The sequence below is a fragment of the Heterodontus francisci genome, chromosome 2 (assembly GCF_036365525.1).
Source record: "Heterodontus francisci isolate sHetFra1 chromosome 2, sHetFra1.hap1, whole genome shotgun sequence".
NCBI classification, from domain to species: domain Eukaryota; kingdom Metazoa; phylum Chordata; class Chondrichthyes; order Heterodontiformes; family Heterodontidae; genus Heterodontus; species Heterodontus francisci.
The window spans coordinates 147,020,007-147,047,818 of record NC_090372.1 but is presented as its reverse complement, the minus strand read 5'-3'; the positions used below and the strand labels follow the sequence as shown (position 1 = coordinate 147,047,818).

At 43.9% G+C, this 27,812-nt stretch overlaps 1 protein-coding gene across 1 annotated transcript in view; it reads left to right on the top strand.

Annotated features, from left to right (window-relative positions):
• Positions 1–4,290: 4,290 nt before the first annotated feature.
• dazl (deleted in azoospermia-like) overlaps positions 4,291–27,812 on the top strand; it is a 98,081-nt gene continuing 74,559 nt past the window's right edge. The window contains exons 1-2 of the mRNA XM_068053162.1: positions 4,291–4,368; positions 18,464–18,619. Of these exons, the coding sequence (XP_067909263.1) occupies positions 4,291–4,368; positions 18,464–18,619 (234 nt within the window). The remainder of the gene's footprint in view (positions 4,369–18,463; positions 18,620–27,812) is intronic.

Sequence of the window (27,812 nt, the reverse complement as noted above, 5' to 3'; positions counted from 1 at the left end):
ATCTATCCCATTTAGCACGGTGATAGTGCCACACAACACGATGGACAGTATCCTCAATGTGAAGGCGGGACTTCGTCTCCACAAGGACTGTGCGGTGGTCACTCCTACCAGTACTGTCATGGATAGAAGCATCTGCGGCAGGCAGATTGGTGAGGACGAGGTCAAGTATGTTTTCCCCTCTTGGTTCCCCCACCACCTGCCACAGACCCAGTCTAGCAGCTATGTCCTTTAGGGCTCAGTCAGTAGTGGTGCTACCGAGCCACTCTTGGTGATGGACATTGAAGTCCCCCACCCAGAGTACATTTTGTGCCCTTGCCACACTCAGTGCTTCGTCCAAGTGGTGTTCAACATCGAGTACTGAGTCATCAGCTGAGAGAGGGCAGTAGGTGGTAATCAGTACGAGGTTACCGTGCCCATATTTGACCTGATGCCATGAGACTTCATGGGGTCCGGGGTCGATGTTGAGGACTCCCAGGGTAACTCCCTCCCTATTGTAGACCACTGTGCCGCCACCTCTGGTGGGTCTGTACTGCCGGTGGGAGTGTCTGGGACATTGTCTGTAAGGTATGATTCTGTGAGTATGACTATCGGGCTGTTGCTTGACTAGTCTGTGGGACAGCTCTCCCAACTTTGGCACAAGCCCCCTGATGTTAGTAAGGAGGACTTTGCAGGGTTGATAGGGCTAGGTTTGCCATTATCGTTTCTGGTGCCTAGGTTGATGCTGGGTGGTCCGTCCGGTTTCATTCCTTTTTATTAACTTTGTAGCAGTTAGGTACAACTGAGTGGCTTGCTAGGCCATTTCAGAGGGCATGGAAGAGTTGACCACATTGCTGTGTGTCTGGAGTCACATGTAGGCCAGACCAGGTAGGGACAGCAGATTTCCTTCCCTAAAGGACATTAGTGAACCAGATGGGTTTTACAACAATTGACAATGGTTTCGTGGCCATCATTTGACTAGCTTTTAATTCCAGGTTTATTAATTAAATTCAAGTTCCACCTTCTGCTGTCGTGGGATTCGATCCCATGTCCCCAGATTAATACCCTGGGTCTCTGGGTTACTAGTCCAGTGATAATACCACTATGCCACTGTCTACCCATTATCAGGAGATGATCATTGCCCAGCACTTGTGTGATGCAAATGTTATTTCCCACTTACCAGCCCAAGCCTGAATGGTGTCCAGGTCTTGTGTGCGAGCACGGACAGCTTTGTATCTGAGGACTTGTGAATGGTACTGAACACTGGAAACATCTGAACCTTCCAACTGCTGACATGTTGGAGTAATCGTAATTGATTAAATAGCTGAAAACATTTGGGCCTAGGACTCAACCCTAAGGATCTCCTGCAGTGATGTTCTGGGGCTGAGATGATTGGTCTCTTAACAACTGCAACCATTTTCCTTTGTGCTAGGTATGACTCTAACCAGTGCAAAGTTTTCCTTGATTCCCATTGACTTCAGTTTTGCTATGGCTCCTTGGTGCTACACTTGGTCAAATGCTGCCTTGATTTCAAGGTAGTCAATCTCCCCTCTTGAATTCAGCTCTTTTGTCTGTTTGGACAAAGGCTATAATGAGAAATGGAGTTGAGTGGCCCTGGATTGCAGGATTTTGAATCGGTGACTGAAGGAAAGGCAATAAATTTCCAAGTACAGATGTTGTGTGGCTGTTGCTTTTCCTACATAAGTGACTACGCTGCAAAAGTACTTAATTGGCTGTAAAGTGCTTTGGGATGTCCTGAGGTCAGGAAAGGTTTTATATAACAAGTTTTTCAAGCTGGCAAAATAGGACCAATGAATTGCCATATGTTCAATTTAGTCAAGTATCTGAGAGTCCTTGGCTGGAATTTTGTCACAATGGTTGAGGTCCTGCTGCTGGTCCGAAAGTAGGAGGCGGGATCCTGTGAGGCAACTTGCCAGTGGTGGCCAATTAATTGGCTGTTGGGGCTGCTGTCCCTATAAGAATGGTGGCTCGCCCACAGGACCTGCCTGCTCAATCTCTGGGCAGCAACTTGGCAGCGCCACCACTAGTGGTGGCCTGTGCTGAGGCTGTAACTGAGGAGAGGGTGCCTCAATTCCTGAGGCGCCCTTGAAGGGGGATAGCTATTGGCCGGCAGGCTCTGCCTTTTTTTTTCCTTTTTTTGGGTGGGGGGGCGCGTGATGTTGTGGTCATGAAGAACAGGCAGCGCTGTTGCCATGTGGGTGACCATTGTTACTGGGTTGCTCCCTCCGTTGGCCATGGAGGGGCTTCCTTCTTCTGCAGAGGCTGCCAGGTTTCGCTGGACGGTCACCCCACATGGTGGCCCCCCTGTCCCTGGCATCACAGCTGGAAGTTTTTGGGCATGCCCCTGACTCCTTCCTGTGATATTCAGCCTCTTGTTTTCAAGGAGATATTTGTATGAAAGTCTAAAAGGCATCTGCTAAATAGGACGCACTGTTCCTTGGGTGCCAAAATTTCCAAGAATGTGGCGTATTGTAGATGGGAGTCATGGCCATCTGAGTATTCTTTTTGCTCTTCCTCATCCATGCACTTTGCTCTAATTGGTATTGTCTCAACTTCACTGACATCCTCTGGGATGATTATAGGTATGTTCATGCTTGGAAAAGTTCGGACGGGGATGTTGTATGATGCAGCCTTGCTCTGGGCCACTGATAGAGTAGCATTTCAGTACTTTCATACCTACAGTTATTAAAGGGGTAAATATTGGAATGTTGATGCAACTTCAAATAGAGCTTGCATTTTGCAATACTTTTGTGATTTTCTACGGTCATGTATCTGTGTAAGAAGGAGGAACAAGACATGACTAAAATGCACTGCAGCAACTCAGCAAGGCTCCTTGGACAGCGCTTTCCAAACCCATGACCTCTGCCACCTAGAAGGACAAGGGCAGCAGCTGCATGGGAATGCCACCACCTGCAAGCCCCACATCATCCTGATTTGGAACTATATTGCTGTTCCTTCACTGTCGCTGAGCCAAAATCCTGAAACTCCCTAACAGCACTGTGGGTGTAGCTACGCCACATGGACTGCAGCGGTTCAAGAATGCAGCTCATCGCCACCTTCTCGAGGGCAATTCGGGATGGGCACTAAATGCTGGCCTAGCCAGCGATGATAACCCATGAAAGAATTAAAAAATAAATAAATACATTTTTCTGTCCCCTTATCTAAGGAAGAACATATTTGGCCTTGGAGGGAGTGCAACGTAGATTTACTATACTCTGGAGTTTGGAAGAAAGTCGATTTTCATTCAAGTGTATAATGTTCTTAAGGGGCTTTAGATACTGACGATGTTTCTCCTGGCTGGGGAATTTACAACACGGTCACAGCCTCTAAATAATGGGTAGGCCATTTAAAACCCAAATTCTTTTTGACTCAGGATTGTGAATCTTTGGCATTCTCTACCCAGAGAGCTGTAGAAGCTCAGTTGTTGAGTATATTCAACAGATATTAGATTTTGCCATGTGGGTGACCATTGTTACTGGGTTGCTCCCTCCGTTGGCCATGGAGGGGCTTCCTTCTTCTGCAGAGGCTGCCAGGTTTCGCTGGACGGTCACCCCACATGGTGGCCCCCCTGTCCCTGGCATCACAGCTGGAAGGTAACCGTTACCCTAAGAATCCTCTGTCAAATAATCTGGGGATCCTACCAGTTTCGATGAACTTTGGATCGTTCCTTAGCATCCTCTTATGACCTCACCTGTGTCCTAGTGACCAGGCTTAGTCTGGGTTTGATACTTTGTATTATGCTACATAAACTACAGCAATTTTAGTCAAGCCTGCAGTACTCCTAGGGTACCCCCCTTTTTGGCCCTTGGCTACTAGCAAGATGGCCAACTAACACTAAGTGCTCCTTGTTCCATCACCGTTGGCCAGACTGGAGGTTAGATTTGCACGGTTACATTTTCTAAATTATGTCTAACATCTCAATTTAGGTGCCAGGGTACAATATTCAACCATAGGTCCGATAGCAATTAGCAACTGCACCGCCACCAGTACATGGGAAGCAATTCTAATCCAGGGGTGAATGTCCACCCTCATACCCCAGTCCCAAACCGTCTCCCACCACGATGCGCCCTCCAGTTCGGCTACCACATCCTTTCCTAATTGTTTGACCTCCTGTTGGATTTGGTGATACTGCTTCATTGCTGTCTGGGCATCTTCCCTCCCCTTCAGTAGATATTCTGGCAGCTTAGGGATTTGCTTCCACATGGGAAGCAGTTATCTCAACAAGTCCTCCGTTAAATTATCGGTTATGTTCATCCACTCCCTTTGGGGAGGCAGGATGCGAGTTATCGCCAAATGTCCGATTGTCGTTGGGGCTCGGGGGTGGAAGCAGAAACTCAAGTTGATCACTCGGCAATGGATGTCACCGTACTGGTATTGAGGCTTGCTGGTGGTCATGCAATATTCCCCTTCTCCATGGTATGCCTCCTGTGTCAGTTCATGGTGGGCACTGGAAATTTCAAGAGTACAGTTTACGTTATCACAAACACTGATTAATACAGTGCAGAAGAGGCCCTTCGGCCCATCGAGTCTGCACCGATGCATTAAAACACCTGACCTGTCTACCTAATCCCATTTGCCAGCACTTGACCCATAGCCTTGAATGTTATGACGTGCCAAGTACTCATCCAGGTAATTTTTAAAGGATGTGAGGCAACCTGCCTCTACCTCCCTCCCAGGCAGGGCATTCCAGACTGTCACCACCCTCTGGGTAAATAAGTTCTTCCTCAAATCCCCCTTAAACCTCCCGCCCCTCACCTTAAACTTGTGACCCCTCGTAACTGACCCTTCAACTAAGGGGAACAGCTGCTCCCTATCCACCCTGTCCATGCCCCTCATAATCTTGTACACCTCCATCAGGTCACCCCTCAGCCTTCTTTGCTCCAGCGAAAACAACCCAAGCCTATCCAGCTTCTCTTCATAGCTTAAATGTTCCATCCCAGGCAACATCCTGGTGAATCGCCTCTGCACCCCCTCCAATGCAATCACATCCTTCCTATAATGTGGTGACCAGAATTGCACACAGTACTCCAGCTGTGGCTTTACCAAAGTTCTGTACAACTCCAACATGACCTCCCTGCTTTTGTAATCTATGCCTCGATTGATAAAGGCAAGTGTCCCATATGCCTTTTTCACCACCCTATTAACCTGCCCTTCTGCCTTCAGAGATCTATGGACAAACACGCCAAGGTCCCTTTGTTCCTTGGAACTTCCCCTCATTCATTGAATACTTCTGTGTCACATTACTCCTTCCAAAGTGTATCACCTCACACTTTTCAGCGTTAAATTCCATCTGCCATTTTTCTGCCCATTTGACCATCCCGTCTATATCTTCCTGTAACCCAAGACATTCCACCTCACTGCTAACCACTTGGTCAATCTTTGTCATCCGCGAACTTACTGATCCTACCCCCCACATAGTCATCTGTCGTTTATATAAATGACAAACAATAGGGGACCCAGCACTTAGCCTGATACGTCAACAGCCAGACTGCTTTCATTTGTCTGTCTTTACATGTAGGCACCTGCATCTACTGTTCTGCCTCACCGACAGGTCGCCCGAAATCTGTACAACCCAGACCTACACTATAAATTTCATTACCAGTAAACAAAGCAAGTTAGAAAGCAAAGCTTTCTAATAACTTGAACACTCATCTTTATCGTAGCTTCTTCTAACTTACACAAATTTAATACAACTTTGCTCAGAGATGCTTCACACACATTCGCCTTTCAACAACTTTAACACAACCCAAACATGTAGACTTACACACACACTTTTCCTCCTTTCAACGTCATTCTAGACTACTGTGGTACTTGCAATGTAATTTCTGCGAATCGTTTTCTGAAACTTGTTTCTGGACTCCCTGTTAATTTGTTTCTGCTTTTGGGAATGTTTGTGTATTCACCGGCAGAGTCCCATATAAGAACTAATTCTGATCCTAATTGCTTTATCCTTCTGACCTTTCCTTTAACCCTTAGTAGGGGGATCGAGTTTCGGAGCCACGAGGTCATGCTGCAGCTGTACAAAACTGGTGAGACCGCACCTGGAGTATTGCGTGCAGTTCTGGTCACTGCATTATAGGAAGGATGTGGAAGCTATGGAAAGGGTGCAGAGGAGATTTACTAGGATATTGCCTGGTATGGAGGGAAGGTCTTACGAGGAAAGGCTGAGGGACTTGAGGTTGTTTTCGTTGGAGAGAAGGAGGAGGAGAGGTGACTTAATAGAGACATATAAGATAATCAGAGGGTTAGATAGGGTGGATAGTGAGCGTCTTTTTCCTCGGATGGTGATGGCAAACACGAGGGGACATAGCTTCAAGTTGAGGGGTGATAGATATAGGACAGATGTCAGAGGTAGTTTCTTTACACAGAGAGTAGTAAGGGCGTGGAATGCCCTGCCTGCAGCAGTAGTAGACTCGCCAACTTTAAGGGCATTTAAGTGGACATTGGATAGACACATGGATGAAAATGGAATAGTGTAGGTCAGATGGTTTCACAGGTCGGCGTAACATCGAGGGCCGAAGGGCCTGTACTGCGCTGTAATGTTCTAATTCTAATTCCTTCTGCCATGCTCTTTGTGTTTGTAGGGGGTTCATTAGATTTCCACCCACCTTTTTTTCATCTTTACTGATCAAATTTTCATCATCTGCTATAAACCTGGTAAGGGACCCCCCCCCCACCCCACCCAGGCCCCTAATTAGGCTTTCTGCATTATTGGTCATTCTGTCAGTGTGGTCTGCCTGAGCAGTATTGACCTGCGGGATGCCCTTTAAATCCCCTATGTGGTATTGACCTGCGGGATGCGGTATATGGACCTATCTGATACCCTTTAAATCCCCTGCACAGCTCGACCTCTTATGAAGGTCTGCTTTGTGGTCTCCTGCACGGTAACGGCCTTTGGGATACCTCTAAATCCCCTGCGCGGCTTCACCTACTATGTGGCTCTGTGTTACGGCTTTCTCAGCACGGCTCTCTGCCCGGTTCTCTCAACTCACGACCTACTACCTCGGAGTGTGTTTTGATCGCTTGGCACACAAGTCTCCAGGCATTGGTTCTTTGCCACTTAAAGTACCAGTCCCATGATTGTGAGATAGACCTTTCCTAACTACGAGTGGTAAAATAAAAATACTGACCCCTTGATTGGTCTCCTCACTGTCACAGTCCCAATGTGCTGTATCCTGCAGACTATGCCAAATGTAAAGGGTGAGGGCTTGCCACGGTACCCAAAAACACCTTGAGTCAGATGTCTTGCCTAAACGAGCGATCTCTATTACGAGCATGCAAGAAGTCCTATTCTCTCGAATGATCCTATGAGTTCTATTATTACAATGTTTTTGAGCAGTCAATTTATAGTTATAGGAGATTTACTTGTCAAGCTGTTTCTTTTAATTACATCTTCCCATCTTGCTCTCTTCCCTGATCTCATCTTTCCTTGAGCATAATATTCATCTCGTCAACCTCTTGATTAGATCATTCATGTGATTCTCTGTCTCACAGACAAGTTTTTCTCAAGTTTCAGGGCCTAAGTTTTATGCCAAGTTTCCAATGATCCCCATCGGCTGTTCGCATGGTGCAGGAGGGAGGGCTTCAGATTCTTGGGACATTGGGACCAGTTCTGGGGCAGGAGGCACTCTTCAAAAGGGACAGGTTGCACCTCAGCAGGACTGGAACTAATGTGCTTGTGGGAAGGTTTACTAGTGTAGTTGGGGAGAGTTTAAACTAAATTGGCAGGGAGATGGGAACCAAAAGAATAAGGTGCATAAAGGAATGAGTGTTGGATAGTACTAGAGAAGGAATTAGTACCATATTCAATAGGAGCAGACTAAAAATACAAGGAGTAGAAAGAAAGGTTTAGAATGCATGTATGTAAATGCACAAAGTATGTTGAATAACTGAGTTACAAGCGCAAATAGCTATGTGGCATTAATGGAAATGTGGCTTAAAAATGGTGAGGACTGGGCACTTAATATTCAAGGATACAATATCTTTCAAAAGATGGGGAAGGAGAAAAGCGAGGTGGGATGGCAGTACTAATTTGGGAAGTAGTGTTGGAAAGGGAGGATGACCTTGAGTGGTTCCATTTGGTTAGAGTTGAGAAGCACAAAAAGGATGATATGCTACTGGGGGTGTTCTGTAGGCTTCCAGATAGTGAGAGAGGAGAGAAAATCTGCAGGGAAATCAGATGTGCAAGAACTTTTGAGTGGTGATATTGGGTGACTTTAATTACTCAAATATTGATTGGGAGGGTGTTAGAATAAAGGGTAAGGAATTTTGAGTTCAGGAGAACTTCCTTGACCAGTATGTTCTTGGTCCAACTAGGAAGGAGGCATTGCTGGGTAATGAGGTGTGCCAAGTGTCTGGGGGAACACTTGGGCAAGGGTGATCATTGTACCATAAGGTTTAGATCAGTAATGAAGAAGAGCAAGGAACAAACAATCTAAGGTAGATCTTCTAAATTGGAAGAGATCTAATTTCAATGTGAGAAGGAATCTAGTCAGGGTACAGTGGCGCAGTGGTTAGCACCGCAGCCTCACAGCTCCAGGGACCCGGGTTTGATTCTGGGTACTGCCTGTGCAAAGTTTGCAAGTTCTCCGTGGGTTTTCGCCGGGTGCTCCGGTTTCCTCCCACATCCAAAGACTTGCAGGTGATAGATAAATTGGCCGTTGTAAATTGCCCCTAGTGTAGGGAAGTGATGGGGAATATGGGATTACTGTCGGGTTAGTATAAATGGGTGGTTGTTGGTTGGCACAGACTCAGTGGGCTGAAGGGCCTGTTTCAGTGCTGTATCTCTAAATAAAAATAAATAAAATGGAACCAAAGACTGATAGGAAAAACTAATCGAACAATGGGTGATCTTTTCAGAAGAGATGGTTCAGGAACATTCCAACAAGAGCGAAAGGTAGAGGACTCAAAAATGGGTCGTCTTGGATAATGAAAGAGAATTTTATGAAACAAAAGAAAGGGTGTATGATGCACGTTAAGTGAATTCAAGTGAGAACCTGATCAAATGCAGTAGATTGAGAGGGAAGGTGAAGAGGAAAATAATAGAATGGCAGCTAACCTAATAGGGAACCTAAAAGTCATCTACTGGTATGTAAATAGTAAGCAGGTAGTAAGAGGTGGAGTGGGGCCTATTAGGGACAAAGTGAGTCATCTATGCTTAGAGGTACAGGGCATGACTATACTAAATGAATACTTGGTATTGGTGTTTATGAAGGAAGAGGAAACTGACAAAATATCTGTAGAGGCAATGGATAGGGTAAAAATTGAGAGGAAGGAGTACTGGAAAGGCTGGCTATGCTTGGGGTAGATAAGTCACCTCGTCTGGATGGCTTTCATCCCAGGTTGCTAAAGGAAGTGGGGGTGGAAATGGCAGATGCCATCATCTAATCTTCCATAGATATGGGGGAGGTGCCAGAGGATTAAAGAGTGGCAAATGTATCATCCTTATTTAAAGTGTGTAATAACAGTCCAAGCAGCTACTGGCCAAAATTGGTTACCAAAATTGAGGCTCATGGAATAGCAGGGTCAGTGTCAGCAGGGGGAAAAAAATAGTTGAAGGACAGAAGAATTGTAGTAAATGGTTGTTTTTCAGACTAGAGGATGGTAGACGATGGTGTTTCCCAAGGTTCAGTGCTTTTATTTTGCTATATATAAAAATTACTTGGAACTTGGAATGCAGTGTAGAATTTCAAAATCTGCAAATGATACCAAACTTGGAAGAGTGGTAAACAGCGAGGATGTGAATTGTCTGCGACAAGGCATATGCTAGCAGAATGGGCAGACAAATGGCAAAAGGAATTTAATACAGAGAAATGTGAAGTGATGCATTTTGGCAGAAGGGATAGGATGAGCCAATAGACTTAACGGTGCAGTTCTAAAGAGTACAGGAACAGAGGAACCTGGAGGTGCATGTGCATTGATCTTTGAGGGTGGTAAGGCATATTGAGTGGTTAGCAAAGCATATGGGATCCTGGGCTTCATAAATAGAGGCATTGGGTACAGAAGCAGGGAAGTTATGCTGAGCCTTTATAAAGCTCTGGTTATGCCCCAACTGGAGTATTGTGTCCAGTTCTGGTCACCTCACTTTAGGAAGGATGTGAGGGTGCAGAGGAGATTTACCAGAATGGATCCAAGAATGGGGGATTTTAGTTCCAAGGTTAGGTTGGAAAAACTGGAGGAGTTCTCTTCGGAGCAAGAGAGATTGAGGGGAGATTTGATGGTGTACAAGATTGACAGGTTTAAGGTAGACAAAGGAAAAAGTATTCCCATTAGCTGATGGTACAAGGACTAGGACACCAATTGAAAGTTTTGGGCAAGAGATGCAGGGGGAATATGGGGAAGAACTTTTTTATGCAGTGAGTGGTAAAGACCTGGAACACTCTGCCCATGAGGGTGGTGGAAGCGGAGATGATAAATTATTTCAAAAAGAAATTAGATGGGCGCTTGAAGGAAATAAACTTGCAGGGGAGTGGGACTGACTGGATTCTGCTTCCACTGCTTTTGAGGAAGAGTTCCAAAGACTCTCAACCCTCAGAAAAAATTTCTCCTCATCAGTCTTAAATGGGCGCCCTCTTATTTTTAAACAGTGATGTTTTGTATACTGAAAGTGAAAAACTAATTTTGCTTGTTTTTGAATTCCATTCCTGATCCAGTTATTTTATTCATTCTAGTTATCAAAGGCAGTGGAAGCTGAGTCTTTGAATATTTTTAAGGTAGAGGTAGATAGATTCTTTAAGCCAGGGGGTGGAGGGTTATTGGGGGTTGGTGGGAATGTAGAATTGAGGTTACAATCAGATCAGCCATGCTCTTATTGAATGGCTGAGCAAGCTCGGGGGACCGAGTGGCCTACTCTTGCTCCCAATTGGTATGTTTGTAAAAGACAACACTTGCGATTTTAGCACATTAGTTACCTGTCTGGTTCTCAGTCAGCATTAATAATTCAATGTAAAATATCTGGATGCCAGTCAGTTACGGCACAGAAGGAGGCCATTTGGCCCATCGAGTCCATGCTGGCTCTCCATAACTATCCGGTCAGTCCCACTTGATCCCAAATCCCTGCAAGTCTGTTTCTCTCAAATGGCCATCCAATTCCTTTTTTGAAGTCACTGTTTCTGCCTCCACCACCCTTGTCAGCAGCAAGTTCCAGGTGCACCCGCTGCATTAAACATAAAAATGCACAGCACTCCTGCAATTCACATTTCGCTTTTCCTTCTTTCCACCGTTGGTAGCTGTGGTTTTAGCTGCCTAGGTTCCAAGCTCTGGAATTCCCTCTCTAAACCTCTCTTACTCTCTAGTATGCTCTTTTAGTGTCAGCTGTGGCTAAGTTGGTACCACATTCACCTCTTGAGACACAAGGTTTTGGGTTTCCAGTCCCACTCTAGGGTTTGAGCCCAAAACTCAAGGTTGACTCAGCTGGACAGTACTGAGGGAGTGCTGCACTGTTGGAGGTGCTGTCTTTTGGATAAGACTTTAAACAGAGGCACTATCTGCCTGCTCAGGTAGATGGAAAAGATCCTGTGGCCCTATTTTGAAGAAGAGCAGGGGAGTTACACCCCCCCCACCCTCCCTGCCCATCTCCTGCCCAATATTTATCCTTCAATCAACTTCATAAAACAAGATTATCTGATCATTATCATGTTGCTGTTTGTGGGAGCTTGCTGTGAGCAAATTGGTTGCTGCACTTCTTACATTGTAACAGTGATTACACTTCAAAAGTACTTCATTGGTTGTAAAGTGCCTTGAGACTTCTGGTGGTCACAAAGTGCTATATAAATGCAAGTCTTTAAAGACTTTCCTTTAAAACCTTATCTTTTTGACAAGCTTTTGGTCACCTGCCCTAATCTCTGGCTCAACATCAAATTTTGTTAACACCCCTCTGAAGCACCCTGGAATGTTTAACTATGTTAAAGTACTACATAAATGTAAGTTTGTAGTTTTATCTGTTTAAAGGTTCTTTTAGGCTCAACATCTTTAGAGCTGGAGCAGTAATTGCTCCTCTTTGAAATAATGAGCTGTACTGGCTTTCTGGCCTTGCTGTGGTAAACTGCATCCCATTATGGGAAACATTTTTTAATTTTACTATTTCCCTGAAGGGAGAGAACAAAGGCTTTTCGTGTTGACAGTGAGCAAGTGCTTTTACTGACCTAATGCTGAAAAGTTACTAACTAATATATGTAATACAATACTGGATTATTGGAAAAAGCATAGAATTGCCGAGATTTCTTTGATTTGGATTGTTTTTTACTCGTAAAAACAAGTGAGTTTAAAAAAATCAGATACAGAAAATACCCAGCTTTTATTTATATTCAGCTTGAAATCCAGGCATGTCCATTTGGACATTGAAATGTGCATTTGTAATCGATTCTGTGGTTGGTCAGATATTTGTGTTTCAAATTATTATTGACTGACAATTGGATAAAATTTTTTAATGTGTTCCAGTAGTTGAGTGCTATAGTGTATAGCTCGCTAATCTTTTTTTTTTGACATGTTACATGACAGGCCAGTCATCTGGCAGAGTAAAGAACCAGCTCATGTTTTGATTGTACTGTCCTACTGTGAGGGGCTGGGCCATTGCTTGTGGTCCTTCTGAAGCTAGAAGTTTTCAGTGTGACCAGGTCTGGGTTTATGGATGCCAAGGTTACCAATTACTATATAGAGGGCAGGGGTATTCCAACTCTCAGCAGAGTTGCAGTGTGTTACATCTAAATAACCTTTGACAGGAAAGGACCCTCTGGTCCATCCAGCTTGTCCGATGATGAGAGCATGTTAAATTCTGATGGGGAAAACAGCATCCATTCAGAATTTACCCAGTATGTGAAATGAGCAGTTTGATTTCTACAAATGAACTTTTTCTCCATTCTTCAAGTATAGAGGTGGCAGGAGCCAATGTTTGAATCATTAAACTCTGGAATTTAATAAACTAATCCAACTAATTGGTAAAACATGAAGGGGTTGGTAAATTTTTACAACAAAATTCTAACTATGTAGCTTAAGTTTAAAAAGGCTAAATTGAGAACAGGCTGCGAAGACTTAGGCTTGTATTCCCTTGAATATAGAACATTAAGGGGTGATCTAATTGAGGTGCCCTCAATGATAAAGGGATTTGATAACCAATTTCCTTTAGTGGGAGGGGACCTAACATTAAAATTAGAACTAGGCGGTTCAGGGATGATGTCAGAAAGCATTTCATACTAAGGATAGAGAAAATTGAACCTTGCCCCTGTATCCCCTGCGCCCCCCCCCCCCCCCCCCCCAAAAGAAAAGTGAGGCTAGGACGATTGAAAATATGACTAATGAATAGATTTTTTTTTTTTGTTAGGCAAGGGTTAACAAGCTAAATGGAGTTCAGATACGGATCCACCGTGATCTAATTGCATGGTGGAACAGGCTTGAGGGGTTGAAAAGCCTATTTCTATTCCTACGTACATGGGAAAGTGCCATTCGTGAGTTATTCTGGATAGCTGGCAAGAGTTCAACAAAAGATTCACTTTGAAAGACTCGATCTAGCAACCTGATCACCTTTTGATTCCACTGATGGGTTTTGCTTGGAAAAACCACACTAGCTAGCACCTTTATATTACAGACTTGGCTATTCTCATTACATGTATTCTAACATGAATTGCATTAATGCGAACCCTTTTGAATCATATGTAAATATTTTTGATCCTTAAATTGGCTTTTTTGTGAGCATCAGTTAACATGTCAATGAATTTCACCTCCATAAATTGTCCACAGGATTGGAAGTTACAGTCTCTAAGGAAGATGTCTCTCCACAATGAAAAAATGTTACTATGGGTGATATACTATGCGTAATTATGAAAGTACCTTCCATAGGCCGTCCGAGGTATTTCATCTGCATTAGTTTACAGATGATATCCCTTCAGTTACTTCAATAGTTCGAGTACCGAGGAGGAGAACATTAGGCCCATGTTGTCATTTAAATTTCCAGTGAGTCATTTGAGGGTGGTACTTCGACTGGTGTAGCACTCTATCCTGGGGTGATCAGTTGTGGAAATTTGTTCAGTTGATTGCACCTAAAGATCTTTACCTAGTTATGTGTGATGAATATTGTTTCTGCATGTTACATGTTTCTGTTTCGTAATAGGAGCTAGAGTAGGCCATTTGGTCTTAATTAAGATCATAGCTGATGGTCTACCTCAACTCCATCTTCCCACACTATCCCCATATCCCTTAATTCCCTCAGTACCCAAAAAGCTATTCCCCTCTGTCTTGAATATAACTCAACAACTGAGTGTCAACAGCTCTCTGGGGTAGAGAATTTGAAAGATTCACAAACATTCAAGTGAAGAAATACCTCTTCATCTTAGTCCTCTTATTCTGAAACTGTAATCTCGTGTTCTAGATTTTCCCAGTCAGGGGGAATATTTTCTCAGCACCTACTTTGTCAAGACCCTTAGATCAACACTCATTCATCTAAACTCAAGGAAAAGTAGGCCTAGTCTACTTAATCTCTCTCTTCAGGATAATCCCCTCATCCCAGGAGCCAGTCTAGTGTATCTTTGCATTCCCTCTGGGGCAAATTGTCCTTCCTTAGGTAAGGAGACCAAAGTTGCACACACTACTCTGGGTGTGCTCTCCTCACTGTCCTGTATAATTGTTGTAAGACTTTATTATATTCTAAGTTTTGTTAGAAAAGGATACATACCATTTGCCTTCCTAATTGCTTGCTGTACCTGCATGTTTCCTTTGTGTGGTTCATGTACAAGGGCACCCAGTTTTCTCCAAATGCAAACATTTCCTAGTCTCATAACCTGCTTTCCCACCTAACTTTGTATTGACTGCAAACTTGGGTACGTTTACAATCTTTGTAATGTCTTCTCACAGTTTACTGTATACAGTCACTGCATTGTTTGCTTTCGTTAACTGTAAGCAAAAACTGCTTTTGTCTGGTACATGTTTAAATAACCACTTATTTTTGGCATTAAGCCCTGCAAGATGAGTTTTCTTGGAACAAAACAGTACTCTTAACACCTAGGGAAGCACATGTTTCTGTTGCCATTGGCCAAAAGTTCCTTGGGTGAATTCTCAAATTGCCCATAGAAAGTTGCATCTCTTGGCACAGGCTCATTGAAAACCTATGAAAAATTGCAAGGAGAGATGCTTCATTTTGGGATGTAAGAAGGTCTTTAGGTTCGGTATAGTGAATGAACCACTAACGTAAATGTGAGAATCAAGTATTTTCTCCACTGGGTGTAAACAGGGTTCAGGTGATGAGACAAAAGCAAAATATTATGGATGCTCAAAATCTGAAAAAAAACCCCTGAAAATTCAGGAAATATTCAGCAGGTCTGGCAGCATAGATGGCAAGAGAAAGTTAACGTTTCAGGTCTGACCTTTCATCAAAACTGAGATGAAAGCTGGATGGATCAAGCATATGGCAGTGTCTAGTCTGATACTATGATGCGGTATTCTTAGAGGACTATGAAGCTTAATTAATAGTGTTGAAACTTCGCCAACAGATTCAGGATACAAAATGTCATGGCACATATCTGGAGCAGAGACAATGACCCTGATATTTACATGGAGGAAGCAGGGGCCACTTTTAGCAGCTAAGAAATCCAGAACTGCGAAGGCAAATTTAAAGACAGGACCTCATTTGAATTTTTTTCTTTGTTTCCTGCCCAGCTGCTGGTCAGATTGAGAGGCTACCCACCTTTTGGGTGGAAAGTTCTGTGGCTTAGCTGCAGCTGAGGACTGGAGAGGGAGATCGCCAGGGTTGGGTTTGGGGGTTGGCAATAAAGGGGATGAATAAGATTGCGGACATGGGAAAAGAGATCACTGGAGTGGAGAGGGAGGTTTTGCGAGTCGACATCAGATCTTTGTGGTGGGGAGTTCTGGTTGCTGATCACTTGGAGAGAGGCAGATAATGGTAGGTATGCTTTGTGGAGGAGCAGGTTGGATTCATGTTCCTTCTGGCCCATAAGCAGTGCTGGAAAAACACTTAGCTGCTGGATTCAGCCGATTTCACCTCTTTTTTTTTAGCTACTTGGTTTCTTGAGACTTGAGAATCCTGGCCCATGGCTGCTGAAATCTGAGGCAAATAACCTCAATAAATATTCCTGACCTGCCTCTTTTTAGTGAAGGTTGATGGCCCAACCTGCAACCTAGCCCCATTAAACATAAGCAGGGAGTGTGTGTGGTGGGTTGGGTTCATTTTCTATTTTTAAAAAATTAATTGACTGACACACACATACACACCACCCCCCCCCCCCCCCCCCCCACTCTGCCCGGCAGTCTGTCCTGGTGAGGTGGGGAGATGTGGTTTAAACTCTCAATGCATTTGCCGTTTTTGACAGATGTCTGATTGTATTCAAAACCGTTTGATCATAACCTTCCTTTAGGGCTAAGATAATTGCTTTTTTTCAGTTTGTTAATGGATCTTAGCTTTGTTTAGAAAGTTCACATTCTGCATGGAAGAATGGGGTACTTGTCAATTATGGAAGAGTGGTATACCTAATAAAAATTAGGAAACATATAGCAAACTTAGTAACAGAATGTTGGATCTTCATATTTGGTTACAATATGGGTCACATCCTTGCAAGGTAGTTTACTAGTGTGGTTGGGGATGGCCACCCGCATACAGAAGTCAAGAGGAGTAAGGTGCATAAAGTGAGGGTGTTGGATAGTACTAGAGAAGGTAAGTAGTTCCATCTTGGATAGGAGCAGACTAAGAAGGATGACTAGGAATACTAGGAAAGGTTTACAATGCATGTGTTGTAAGTGCACAAAGTGTGAATAAGGTTGGTGAGCTAGAAGCATAAATAGCCATGTGGGGATATGAATTCATGGCAATAATGAAAACATGGCTTAAAAATGGTGAGGACTGGGTGCTATAATCATGGGTACAAAGTGTTTCAGAAAAGATGGACAAGGGGGGAAAAAAGGAAGTGGGGTTGCAGTACTGACTAGGGAAGACAATGTAGGTTGAAAAGGGAGGATGTGCTTGAGAATGCAAAGACAATCCATTTGGTTAGAGTTGAGAAACGAAAAGGGGAGGTATAACAGTTCAGGTCTATGACCTTTCATCAGATAGTTAACTCTGCTTCCCTGTCCACAGATTCTGCCTGACCTGAGTATTTCTAGCACTTTGTTTTTATTTCAGATTTCCAGCATCTGCAGTATTGCTTTTATTTACTTAAGAATAATCTACAGAGAGCTGGCAAGGATTTAATGGACCAACTGGCTGCTTGAACTGTAGTTATGACTAAGGAAAAGTTAGTTTATTACATTATAGCCATTTATATGTATGCAAAGGGTCTCTCTTGCTATCTGCCAGACTGTTAAAGAGTAACTTGTGTGTTTATGCAGCTGAATGACTACAGAATGTTGGGTTTCCTGCTATATTTGTTCCTTATTCTTTGAATGCTCAGTCTTCTACAAAGATCTACTCCTTGGTTCTCTTTCTTGATGCCTTAAATGATGTTGGTTGGTTTGTTCCTCTTTTTTAATTCCATGTCCACTGTTATTTGGAAAACTGGCAATGCATAATAGAAATTAAGACTAAAAGTGCTATGTTGCTGTATTCTTAAAGGAGTGTGTCTGTTTGACAATCCAGGCATGTGTTTGCAGAGGTTGAATAACATTCAAAGAATGTGGAAGGACCATATTTGTGTAGGTAGTTAATTATCATTTATATTCAATTAGAATTAGTTACCTCCAGCCATTCCATATTTCCTGCCCTGTTACCCCATCATCTTTCTAGCAGTACAAATTGTTGTCATTGAAGGAATCAAAGATCTCAGTGAAGTCCATCCTGAATAAGAAACTTTTTTTGTATGAAAAAGTGGTATGAATTTTGAGCTTTATGCCCAAATGATAAATGCTGATGCTAGGGTATAGAAAACATTTTTTGCTTTTGGTACCCAGTGTTTGTTGCAAACTCCTCGGTGTGCATATATATCTCTGGGTGAGTTCAGAATACAGATCTCACCAGTATGTCCCAAGAAATCTCAAGTGTTGGGCAAGTGCTTTGCATGTACAGTATAGATTTACTAGTGTTTTTATATACTAATCTTGTAGGAAATACTGTTGGTTCCCTTCATTTGAGGCCAGCCATTTCTGCGTCTGTCCTCAACACTATTACACTTATGTTTATGATCTTCCTTTTAACTCCAGTCTCTGGCACTGTCAAATTCCTTTTCCCAAACTAGTGTCCTTATGCCCTTTCAGAGTAAGAGTATTAAGTTAGTGTCAATTACTTTTGAATTGGTGTAGTTTTGCATTTTGAACATATTCTTCGTAAATGCTTAAGACTGCCGAAACTTGTACACCAGTGTGTTAACAAAATGTCGTCCCCCCCCCCCCCCCCCCCAAACCCCTTGAATCAAGTCCTTGTCCAAGGTGTGAATACTTCCTTTTGTACCACCCAGTCCCCTTAGTTATCAAGGTGAAATCTAAACCTGAATTGTTAGTTGAATCTTCTGTAAATTCCTAAATTTCCCTTATTTTGCAGTCCGGAAGAATCATTGAATCACAAGATAGTGATGTCAGTCAGGAACTGGAAAGTCAGTCTTCTGGAGCACCCACAGTGAATCGAAGATATGTCTTGCCAAGTGGAAGAATCATGCCGAACACAATTTTTGTTGGTGGAATTGACTTTGAGGTATGCTGTGATATAAGGCTTGTTTTTGCTTTTTAATTGAAATTTACATTGTGAAAGTTGTAAACCTATTTGAATTGCTCTATGGAACAACCTGCATTTCCTCTTCCATTTATAGTATAACATGTACAGAAGGTTAAAGTTTCTGTTCAACCCACCCATATCTAAATGGGAGGGTAGCAGAAGTGCTACTTTATTGAAAGTAATTGAAAAGTAAGAAACTGAAATATATTAGCATCTTAAAATGTGTGTTGTAAATACATGTAGCATAAAACCTACAGATTTACTAAACTAGTTGTGCTGCCCCACAGTTGTATGTGTATTAGTATGCTGATTTCCAGCAGAGCAATGCAATGGCACATTCTATTTCAAAATCTGGCAATATAATTTAAAATCAACTATATAGGGGAAGGATTTTCAAATTGCACATGCTTATTTTACCTTCAAGTGAGTGCCATGACCCCAAAAATCTGGTTGCACTTTCATATGCCTCGTGCCAGCTCTCTAAGAGAAACCCGTTGAGTCCCACTCTCTCTCGCCTGTTCCCTGTAGCCCTGCAAATTTTTCTTTTTTTTTTTAAAAAGGCCTTTTATTTGAATCTGCCTCCACCTGGCAGTACATTCCAGGTCCAAACATTCACTGTAGTAGTTTTTTCCTCATGTCGCTGTAGCTTCTTTTGCTAATCACCTTAAATCAGTGTCCTCTGGTTCTCAATCCTTTCACCAACAGAAACAGTTTCTCCCTATCTACTCTGTCCAGACCCCTCATGATTTTGAACACCTATCAAATCTCCTCGATTCTTCTCAAGGAGAACAGCCTCGGCTTCTCCAATCTATCCACATCCCTGGAACCATTCTCGTGAAACTTTTCTGCACACTCTGTAATCCTTCCTAAAGTGTATCTAGAACTGGACAGAATACTCCAGTTGAGACCAAACTAGTTGTTTTATACAGGTAGAACATAACTTCCTTGTTCCTGTACTCCATGCCCCCTTTTTTTTTTATAAATCCCAGGATCTTGTGTGCTTTATTAACCTGTCCTGCAACCTTCAATGATTTGTGCACATATACCCCTAGGTTCCTCTGCTCCTGCACCCCCTTTAGAATATGTATTGCCTCTCCTCATTCTTCCTACTAAAATGAATCACTTCACATTTTTCTGCATTAAATTTCATCTGCCATTTGACTGTTCATTCTACCAGGCTATGTCCTTTTGATGTTTAGCACTGTCTTCCTCACAGTTTGCAATACTTCCAATTTTTGTCATCTGAAAATCTTAATTATGCCCTATACACCCAACTCTGTCATTAATGTATATCGAGAAAAGCAGGGGTTCCAGCACTAACCCTTTGGGAACCCCACTATATACCTTCCTCCAGTCTGAAAAACAACTGTTCACCACTACTTTGGCCTGTCATACAGCCAATTTTGTATCCATGCTGCCACTGTCCCTTTTATTCCATGCTTCAACTTTGCAAACAAGCCTGTTATGTGACACTTTATCAAATGCTTTTGGAAGTCTATGTGCACCACATTAACTGCATTACCCTAATCAACCTTCTGTTACCTCATCAAAAAAACTCAAGCAAGTCAGTTAAACACTATTTGTCCTTAAATCTGTGCAAGCTGTCCAAATAACTGTTAATTTTGTTCCAAATTATTGTTTCTGAAAGCTTTCCCATTACCGAAGTTAAACTGGTCTATAGTTGCTGGGTATATCCTTAACCCCCCGCTCCCCTTTTTTTTTTTATTTTGAACAAGGATGTAACATTTCTAGTTCTCCAGTCTTTTGGCTCCACCCCTGTTCCACCGGCAGGACAAACCCACCAGAGGTGGCAGCACTGTGGTATATTGGGAGGGAATGGCCCTGGGAGTCCTCCACATGGGGTCCAGACCCAATGAAGTCTCATGGCATCAGGTCAAACGCAGGCAAGGAAACCTCCTGCTGATAACTACCTACTGCCTTCCCTCGGCTGATAAATCCGTGCTCCTCCATGTTGAACACCACTTAGAAAAAGCACTGAGTAGTAAGGGCACAGAGTGCACTCTGGGTGGGGGACTTCAATGTCCATCACCAAGAGTGGCTCAGTAGCACCACTACTGACAGCTGGCCAAGTCCTGAAGGACATCTGCCAGTCTGGGCCTACAGCAGGTGCTGAGAACCAATGAGGGGGAAGAAATTACTTGATCTCGTTCTCTCCAAACTACCTGCTGCAGATGCATCTGTCAATGACCATATTAGTAGGAGTGACCACTGCACAGTCTTAGTGTGAAGACACAACTTTGCACAGAGGATACTCTATTGTGTTGTGTGGCACTACCACAGAGCTAAATGGGATAGACTCAGAACAGTTCTGGCAGCTTAAAACTGGGCATCCATGAGGCACTGTGGGCTGTCAGCAGCAGAATTGTATTCCACCCTGATCTGTAATCTGGTGGATTGGCATATTACTGTCAAGCCAGGGGACCAACCCTGGTTCAAGTGTAGGAAAGCATATCAGGAGCATCAGCAGCAGCAGGCATACTTGAAAATAAAGTGCTGACCTGGTGAAGCTACAACACTGAACTACATGTATGCTGAACAGCAAAACCAGCAGGTGATAGACAAAGCTAAGTGGTCCCACAACCAGTGTATCTGCAGTCCTGCCACATCCAGTCATGAATGGTGGTGGACAATTAACTGGAGGAGGAGGCTTCATAAACATTCCCATCGTCAATGATGGTGGAGCCCAGCTAGTTTATTGCAGAAGATAAGGCTGATGCATTTGCAGCCATATTCAGCCAGAAGTACTGATTGGATGATCCATCTTGGCCTCCTTCTGTGGTCCCCATCATAGATGCCAGTCTCCAACCAATTTGATGCACTCCATGTGATCTCAACGAATAGCTGAAGGCACTCGATACAATAAAGGCTATGGGCCTTGACAGCTTTCTGGCTGTAATATTTAAGTTGTGCTCCGATACTAATGGTGCCCTTAGCCAAGCTGTTCCAGTACAGCAGCAACACTGGCATTGACCTGATAATGTGGGAAAATTTTGCCCTATCCACAAAACGCAGAACGGATCCATTCTTGCCAATTACTGCCCCAGTCCACTCAGTCATCAGCCAAGAGATCGAAGGTGTTGTCCACAGTGCCATCAAAAGGCACTTACTCAGCAATAACTGGCTCAGTTTTTGGGTTCTGCTGGGGCCATACAGCTCCAGATCTAATTAAAGTCTTTGTCCAAACGTGGACAAAGAGTGGAATTCCAGAGGTGGGGTGAAAGTGTCTGCCCTTGACACCAAGGCAGCATTTGACCTGAGTGTGGCATCAAGGAGTCTTAGCAAAGTTGAAAATGGGAATTGGGGGGTGAGAACTCTCCACTGGTTGGAGTTATACCTAGCACAAAGGAAGATGATTGTTGGAGGCCAGTCATTTCCGCCCCAGGGCTTTGCTGCCAGAGTTCTGTGGGGTAGTGTGCCAGGTTCAACTATCCAGCTGCTTCATGAATGACCTTCCCTCCAACATAAGGCCAGAAGTTTGGTTGTTTGCTGATTGAATGCTCACTGTGCAGTACTACTCACAACTCCTCAGATACTGAAACAGTCAGTGCTCTTACGCAACGAGACCTGGACATCATTCGGGCGTGGGTTGATAAGTAGCAATTAAAATTTGTGCCACAAGTCAGGCTGCAACTATCTCCAACAATCTAACTACCTCTCCCCCTGACTATCAACAGCATTACCATCACTGAATCCCCCACCATCAATATCCTGGGGGCTGCCATTGACCAGAAGTTTAACTGGACCAGCCATGTAAATACTGTGGTTACAAGAGCAGGTCAGAGGCTGCGAATTCTTTGGTGCGTAACTCACCACCTGACTTTCCAGAGCCTGTCCACCATTTACAAAGAACAAGTCAGGAGTGTAATAGAATACTTCTCATTTGCCTGGATGAGTGCAGCTCCAGCAACACTCTTAAGTTCAACACCATCCAAGACTAAGCAGCCCACTTGATTAGCACCCCATCCACCACCTTTAAACATTCTCTTGCTTTCTCCACCACTGGTGCGTAGTGGCATCAGTGTGTACCATCTGCATGATGCACTGCACCAACTCACCAAGGCTCCTTTGACTGCACCTTCCAAACCCATGACCTCAACCACTTAGAAGAACAAGGGCAGCAGGAGCATGGGAACACCACCTTTAAGTTCCACTTCTAAGTCGCACACCATCCTGACTTGGAACTATATTGCTGTCACAGGGTCAAAATCCCTCCCCAGCAGCACTGGATATACTTGCACCATGTGGACTGCAATGGTTCAGGAAGGCAGCTCACCACCTCCTAAAAGCAATGTGGGCAATAAATGCTGGCCTTACAGCAACACTTGCATCCCAAGAACAACTAAATAAAAAGTGACACAATGTCAAAATCAGCAGTATCATCCCCTGAATGTGGGGTCCATTGCCAAAAGTACTGCGATGACCTAAATGCAAACAGAAAGTTTCTGACCACAGCACTCGTTCCTCCCATCTCTTTTATATAAAAAAAACCTTAATGAGCACTCAACATTTTCCTTCCCTGCATTACATGCTTCTGTCACTCAGACACTATACCAACTCTACTCATTCTAGTCACTTAATCGCTTGTTATTGCCTTCACAACCGACACGGACAACATTCTCCTTATACCTGGTATCAACCGCGGAGCATTTCAGTCTGCTCGTGCTTCACGTGACCTATTGAAGTTCCTTTGTTGCATATGACCACCTGCTTATCTGTTTGCAACTTGCTGCATTTCCCTCAAAGCATACGCACTGTATAAAGCTGTCCCACATATCTGCACAGCACGTGCAGATGCCAATGATGTGTGCCCCTTTAATTTCTATTTGCTTGTGCTATCCAGTAGTATTGTGTTAAATAGGTGCAGGAGTAGGCCATTCAGCTGTTCGAGCCTGCTCTGCCATTCAGTAAGATCATGGTGGGTCTGATGGTTTCCTGCCTGCGCCCCCGCCCCCCCCCCCCCCCCCACCCCAGCCCAATAATCCTTGACTCCCTTTTGTAAATCAAAAATCTAACTTGGCCTTGAATACTTCCAATGACTCAGCCTGAACTGTTCTCTATGGAAGAGAATTCTAAAGATTAATGACCCTCTGAGAAGAAATTCCTCCTCATCTCTGTCTTAAATGGGAGGCCCTTTATTTTGAAACTGTGCTCCTTAGCTCTGATTCCCCTATGAGGGGAAACAAACATAGAAACTGGAAGCAGGAGTAGGCCATTTGGCTCTAGAGCCTGCACCGCTATTCACTGCGATCATGACTGATAGTCCAAACTCAGTACCCTGTTCCCGTTTTCTCCCCATATCCCTTGATTCCTTTAGCTCTTAAAAACTATATCTAGCTTTTTTTTTCTTGAATATATTTAATGATTTGGCCTCAACTGCTTTCTGTGGTAGAGAATTCCACAGGTTCACCACTGAGTGAAGAAATCCCTCCTCATCTTAGTCCTAAATGGCTTACCCCTTATCCTTAGATTGTGATCCCTGGTCCTGGACTGCCCCACCATCGGGAACATCTTTCCTGCATCTAGTCTGTCCAGTCCTGTTAGACTTTTGTAAGGTTCTGTGAGATCCCCTCTCATACTTCTAAACTCTAGTGAATACAAGCCTAATCAACTCAATCTCTCTTCATGCGTCAGTCCTGCCATCCCAGGAATCAGTCTGGTGAACCTTCACTGCACTCCCTCCATAGCAAGAACATCCTTCCTCAGATGAGAAGACCAAAACTGCACACAATACTCTAGCTGTGGTCTCACCAAGGCCTTGTATAATTGCAGCAAGACATCCTTGCTCCTGTACTCTAATCTTCTCACTATGAAGGCCAACATATTTGCCTTCTTAACTGCCTGCTGCACCTGCATGCTTACTTTCAGCAACTGGTGCACAAGGACACTCTGGTCTTGCTGCACCTCCCTCTTTCCCAGTCTATCGCCGTTCAGATCATCCGCCTTTCTGTTTTTGCCACCAAAGTGGATAACTTCACATACTGCATCTGCCATGCATTTGCCCACTCACTCCACCTGTCCAAATCACACTGGAGCTTCTCTGCATCCTCCTCACAGCTCACACTCCCACCCAGCTTTGTGTCAACTACAAACTTGGATATATTACATTTAATTCCCTCATTTAATCATTAATCACAGAACACAAAGGTCCGAGTGTATTAAGCCTGTGTCCTCAGTACCTTGCTGTATGGCAGCGAGGCCTAGACAACGTATGTCAGCCAAGAGCGACGTCTCAATTCATTCCATCTTCGCTGCCTCCGGAGAATACTTGGCATCAGGTGGCTGGACCGTATCTCCAACACTGAAGTCCTCGAGGCGGCCAACATCCCCAGCTTATACACACTACTGAGTCAGTGGCGCTTGAGATGGCTTGGCCATGTGAGCCGCATGGAAGATGGCAGGATCCCCAAAGATGCATTGTACAGCGAGCTCGCCACTGGTATCAGACCCACCGGCCGTCCGTGTCTCCGCTTCAAAGACGTCTGCAAACGTGACATGAAGTCCTGTGACATTGATCACAAGTCGTGGGAGTCAGTTGCCAGCGTTCGCCAGAGCTGGCAGGCAGTCATTAAAGCGGGGCTAAAGTGTGGCGAGTCGAAGAGACTTAGCAGTTGGCAGGAAAAAATACAGAAGCGCAAGGGGAGAGCCAACTGTGTAAAATCCCCGACAATCAAATTTTTCTGCAGCATCTGTGGAAGAGCCTGTCACTCTAGAATTGGCCTTTATAGCTGCTCCACAAACCACTGACCACCTCCAGGCGCTTACCTATTGTCTCCTGAGACAAGGAGGCCAAAGAAGAAAAGAAGAATCATTAATATATATTGTGAATAGCTGGGGTCCTAGCACTGATCCCTGCAGTACCTCACTAGTCACTGCCTGCCACTTGGGGGGAAAAAAACACGTTTATTTCTGCTCTTTGTTTCCTGTCTGCCAACCAGTTCTCTATCTATATCAGTACCTTACCCCCCACAATCCCACGTGCTTTAATTTTGCATGCTAATCTCTTTATGTGGGACCTTGTTGAAAGCTTTCTGAAAGTCCAAATATACCACATCCACTGGTTCTCCCTTTACCTATTATACTAGTTACATCCTCAAAAAATTCCAGTGGATTTGTCAAGCATGATTTCCCTTTCGTAAATCCATGTTGACTTTGTCCGATCCTGTCATTGTTTTCCAAGTGCTCTGCTATTACATCTTTTATAATGGGCTCTAGCATTTACCCCGCTACTGATGTCAGGCTAACCAGTCTATAATTCCCTGTTTTCTCTCTGCCTCCTTTTCTAAATAGTGGGGTTACATTAGCTACCCTCCAATCCGTTGGAACTGTTCGAATCTATATAGAATTTTGAAAAATGACCAGCCATGCATCTACTATTTCAAGGGCCACTTCCTTAAGTACTCTGGGATGTAGATTATCAGGCCCTGGGGATTTATCGGCCTTCAATCCCATCAATTTCCCTGACACAATTTCCCTACGAATACTGATTTCATACAGTTCCTCCTTCTCACTAGACCCTATGTTCCCCAACATTTCTGGGAGGTAATTTGTGTCCTCCTTTGTGAAGACAGAACCAAAATATGTATTTAATTGGTCTGCCATTTCTTTGTTCCCCATTATAAATTCCTCAGTTTCTGACTGTAAGGGACCTACATTTGTCTTCACTAATGTTTTTTCTCTTCACATATCTATAGAAGCTTTAACAGTCGGTTTTTATTTTCTCTGCAAGCTTACACTCGTACTCTATTTTCCCCTTCTTAATCAATCTCTGTCCTCCTTTGCTGAATTCTAAACTGCTCCCAATCCTCAGGTTTGCTGCTTGTTCTGGCCATTTTATATTTCTCCTTCTCCTTGGATCTAATACTATCCCTAATTTCTTTTGTAAGCCATGGTTGAGCCACCCTTCCTGTTTTATTTTTGCGCCAGCCAGGAATGAACAATTGTTGTAATTCATCCATGTGCTCTTTAAATGCTATCCATTGCCTATCCACTGTCAACCCTTTATGTAATATTCCCCCAATCTATCATAGCCAACTCACGCCTCATACCTTCAGAGTTTCCTTTATTTAGATTCAGGACCCTAGTCTTGGAATCAACTCTCACTCTCCATCTTAATGAAGAATTCTATTATGTTATGGTCTCTCTTCCCCAAGGGACCCTGCATAACAAGATTGTTAACTAATCCTTTCTCATTGCACAATACCCAGTCTAGGATGGCCTGTTCTCTAGTTGGTTCCTCAACGTATTGGGCCAAAAAACCATCACGTATGCACTCCAGGAATTCCTCCTCTACAGTATTATTGCTAATTTGGTTTGCCCAATCTATATGTAGATTAAAGACACCCATAATTACAGTTGTACCTGTATTGCACGTGTCTCTAATTTCTTGTTTAATGCCATCCTCTACATCACCACTGCTCTTTGGGGGTCTATATAAAACCCCCACCAATGTTTTCTGCCCCTTGGTGTTTCTTAGCTCCACTCATACAGATTCCACATCAGGATTCTCTGAGCTAATATCCTTCCTCACTATTTTATTGATTGAAGCATCCTCTCAGAATCTTATGTTTCAATAAGATCACCTCTCCTACTTCTAAACTCCAATGAGTATAGGTCCAACCTGCTCGACTTGTTGTTGCTTACAGCTGAGGTGCACCTGGCAGTCCTTGTGGAGGTGCCCCCAAGGGCACCTCCAGAGGCATTCTGCACTACGGTCAATGCAGGGGCAGCCTCGGTTACCAGGCCCTGCTGTATTGATGGTGCCTCAGTTAAGAGGGACGAAGGATGCCGATGGCGCTCCATGAGGGGTGGTACCCTTGTTCTCCTTGGTGACTGCCTCAGCCCTTGGATGGCTAAAGGGAAGCACCAGCTGGGGCACAACTGCCGTTCATTCCCAACATCCCTGCACCACCAGCGTTATTGTCCGGTCAATGCTACTGAATGTAGTATGCGTTATGCGCATGTCCGTGTGCTGCTGCCGCTTCTGCTCAAAGTGCTGCAACTTATGGCTCTCTGAGGTTGGCCACTCTCTCAGTGGAGGAGCTTGTACTCAAAGCCCTGAGCCATGGTGGCACACATGAGCTGGATGGACTCCTCTATTCTCAGCCTGTGACCCTGCAATGCCTCAGGAACTCTTGACATATTGGAACACACC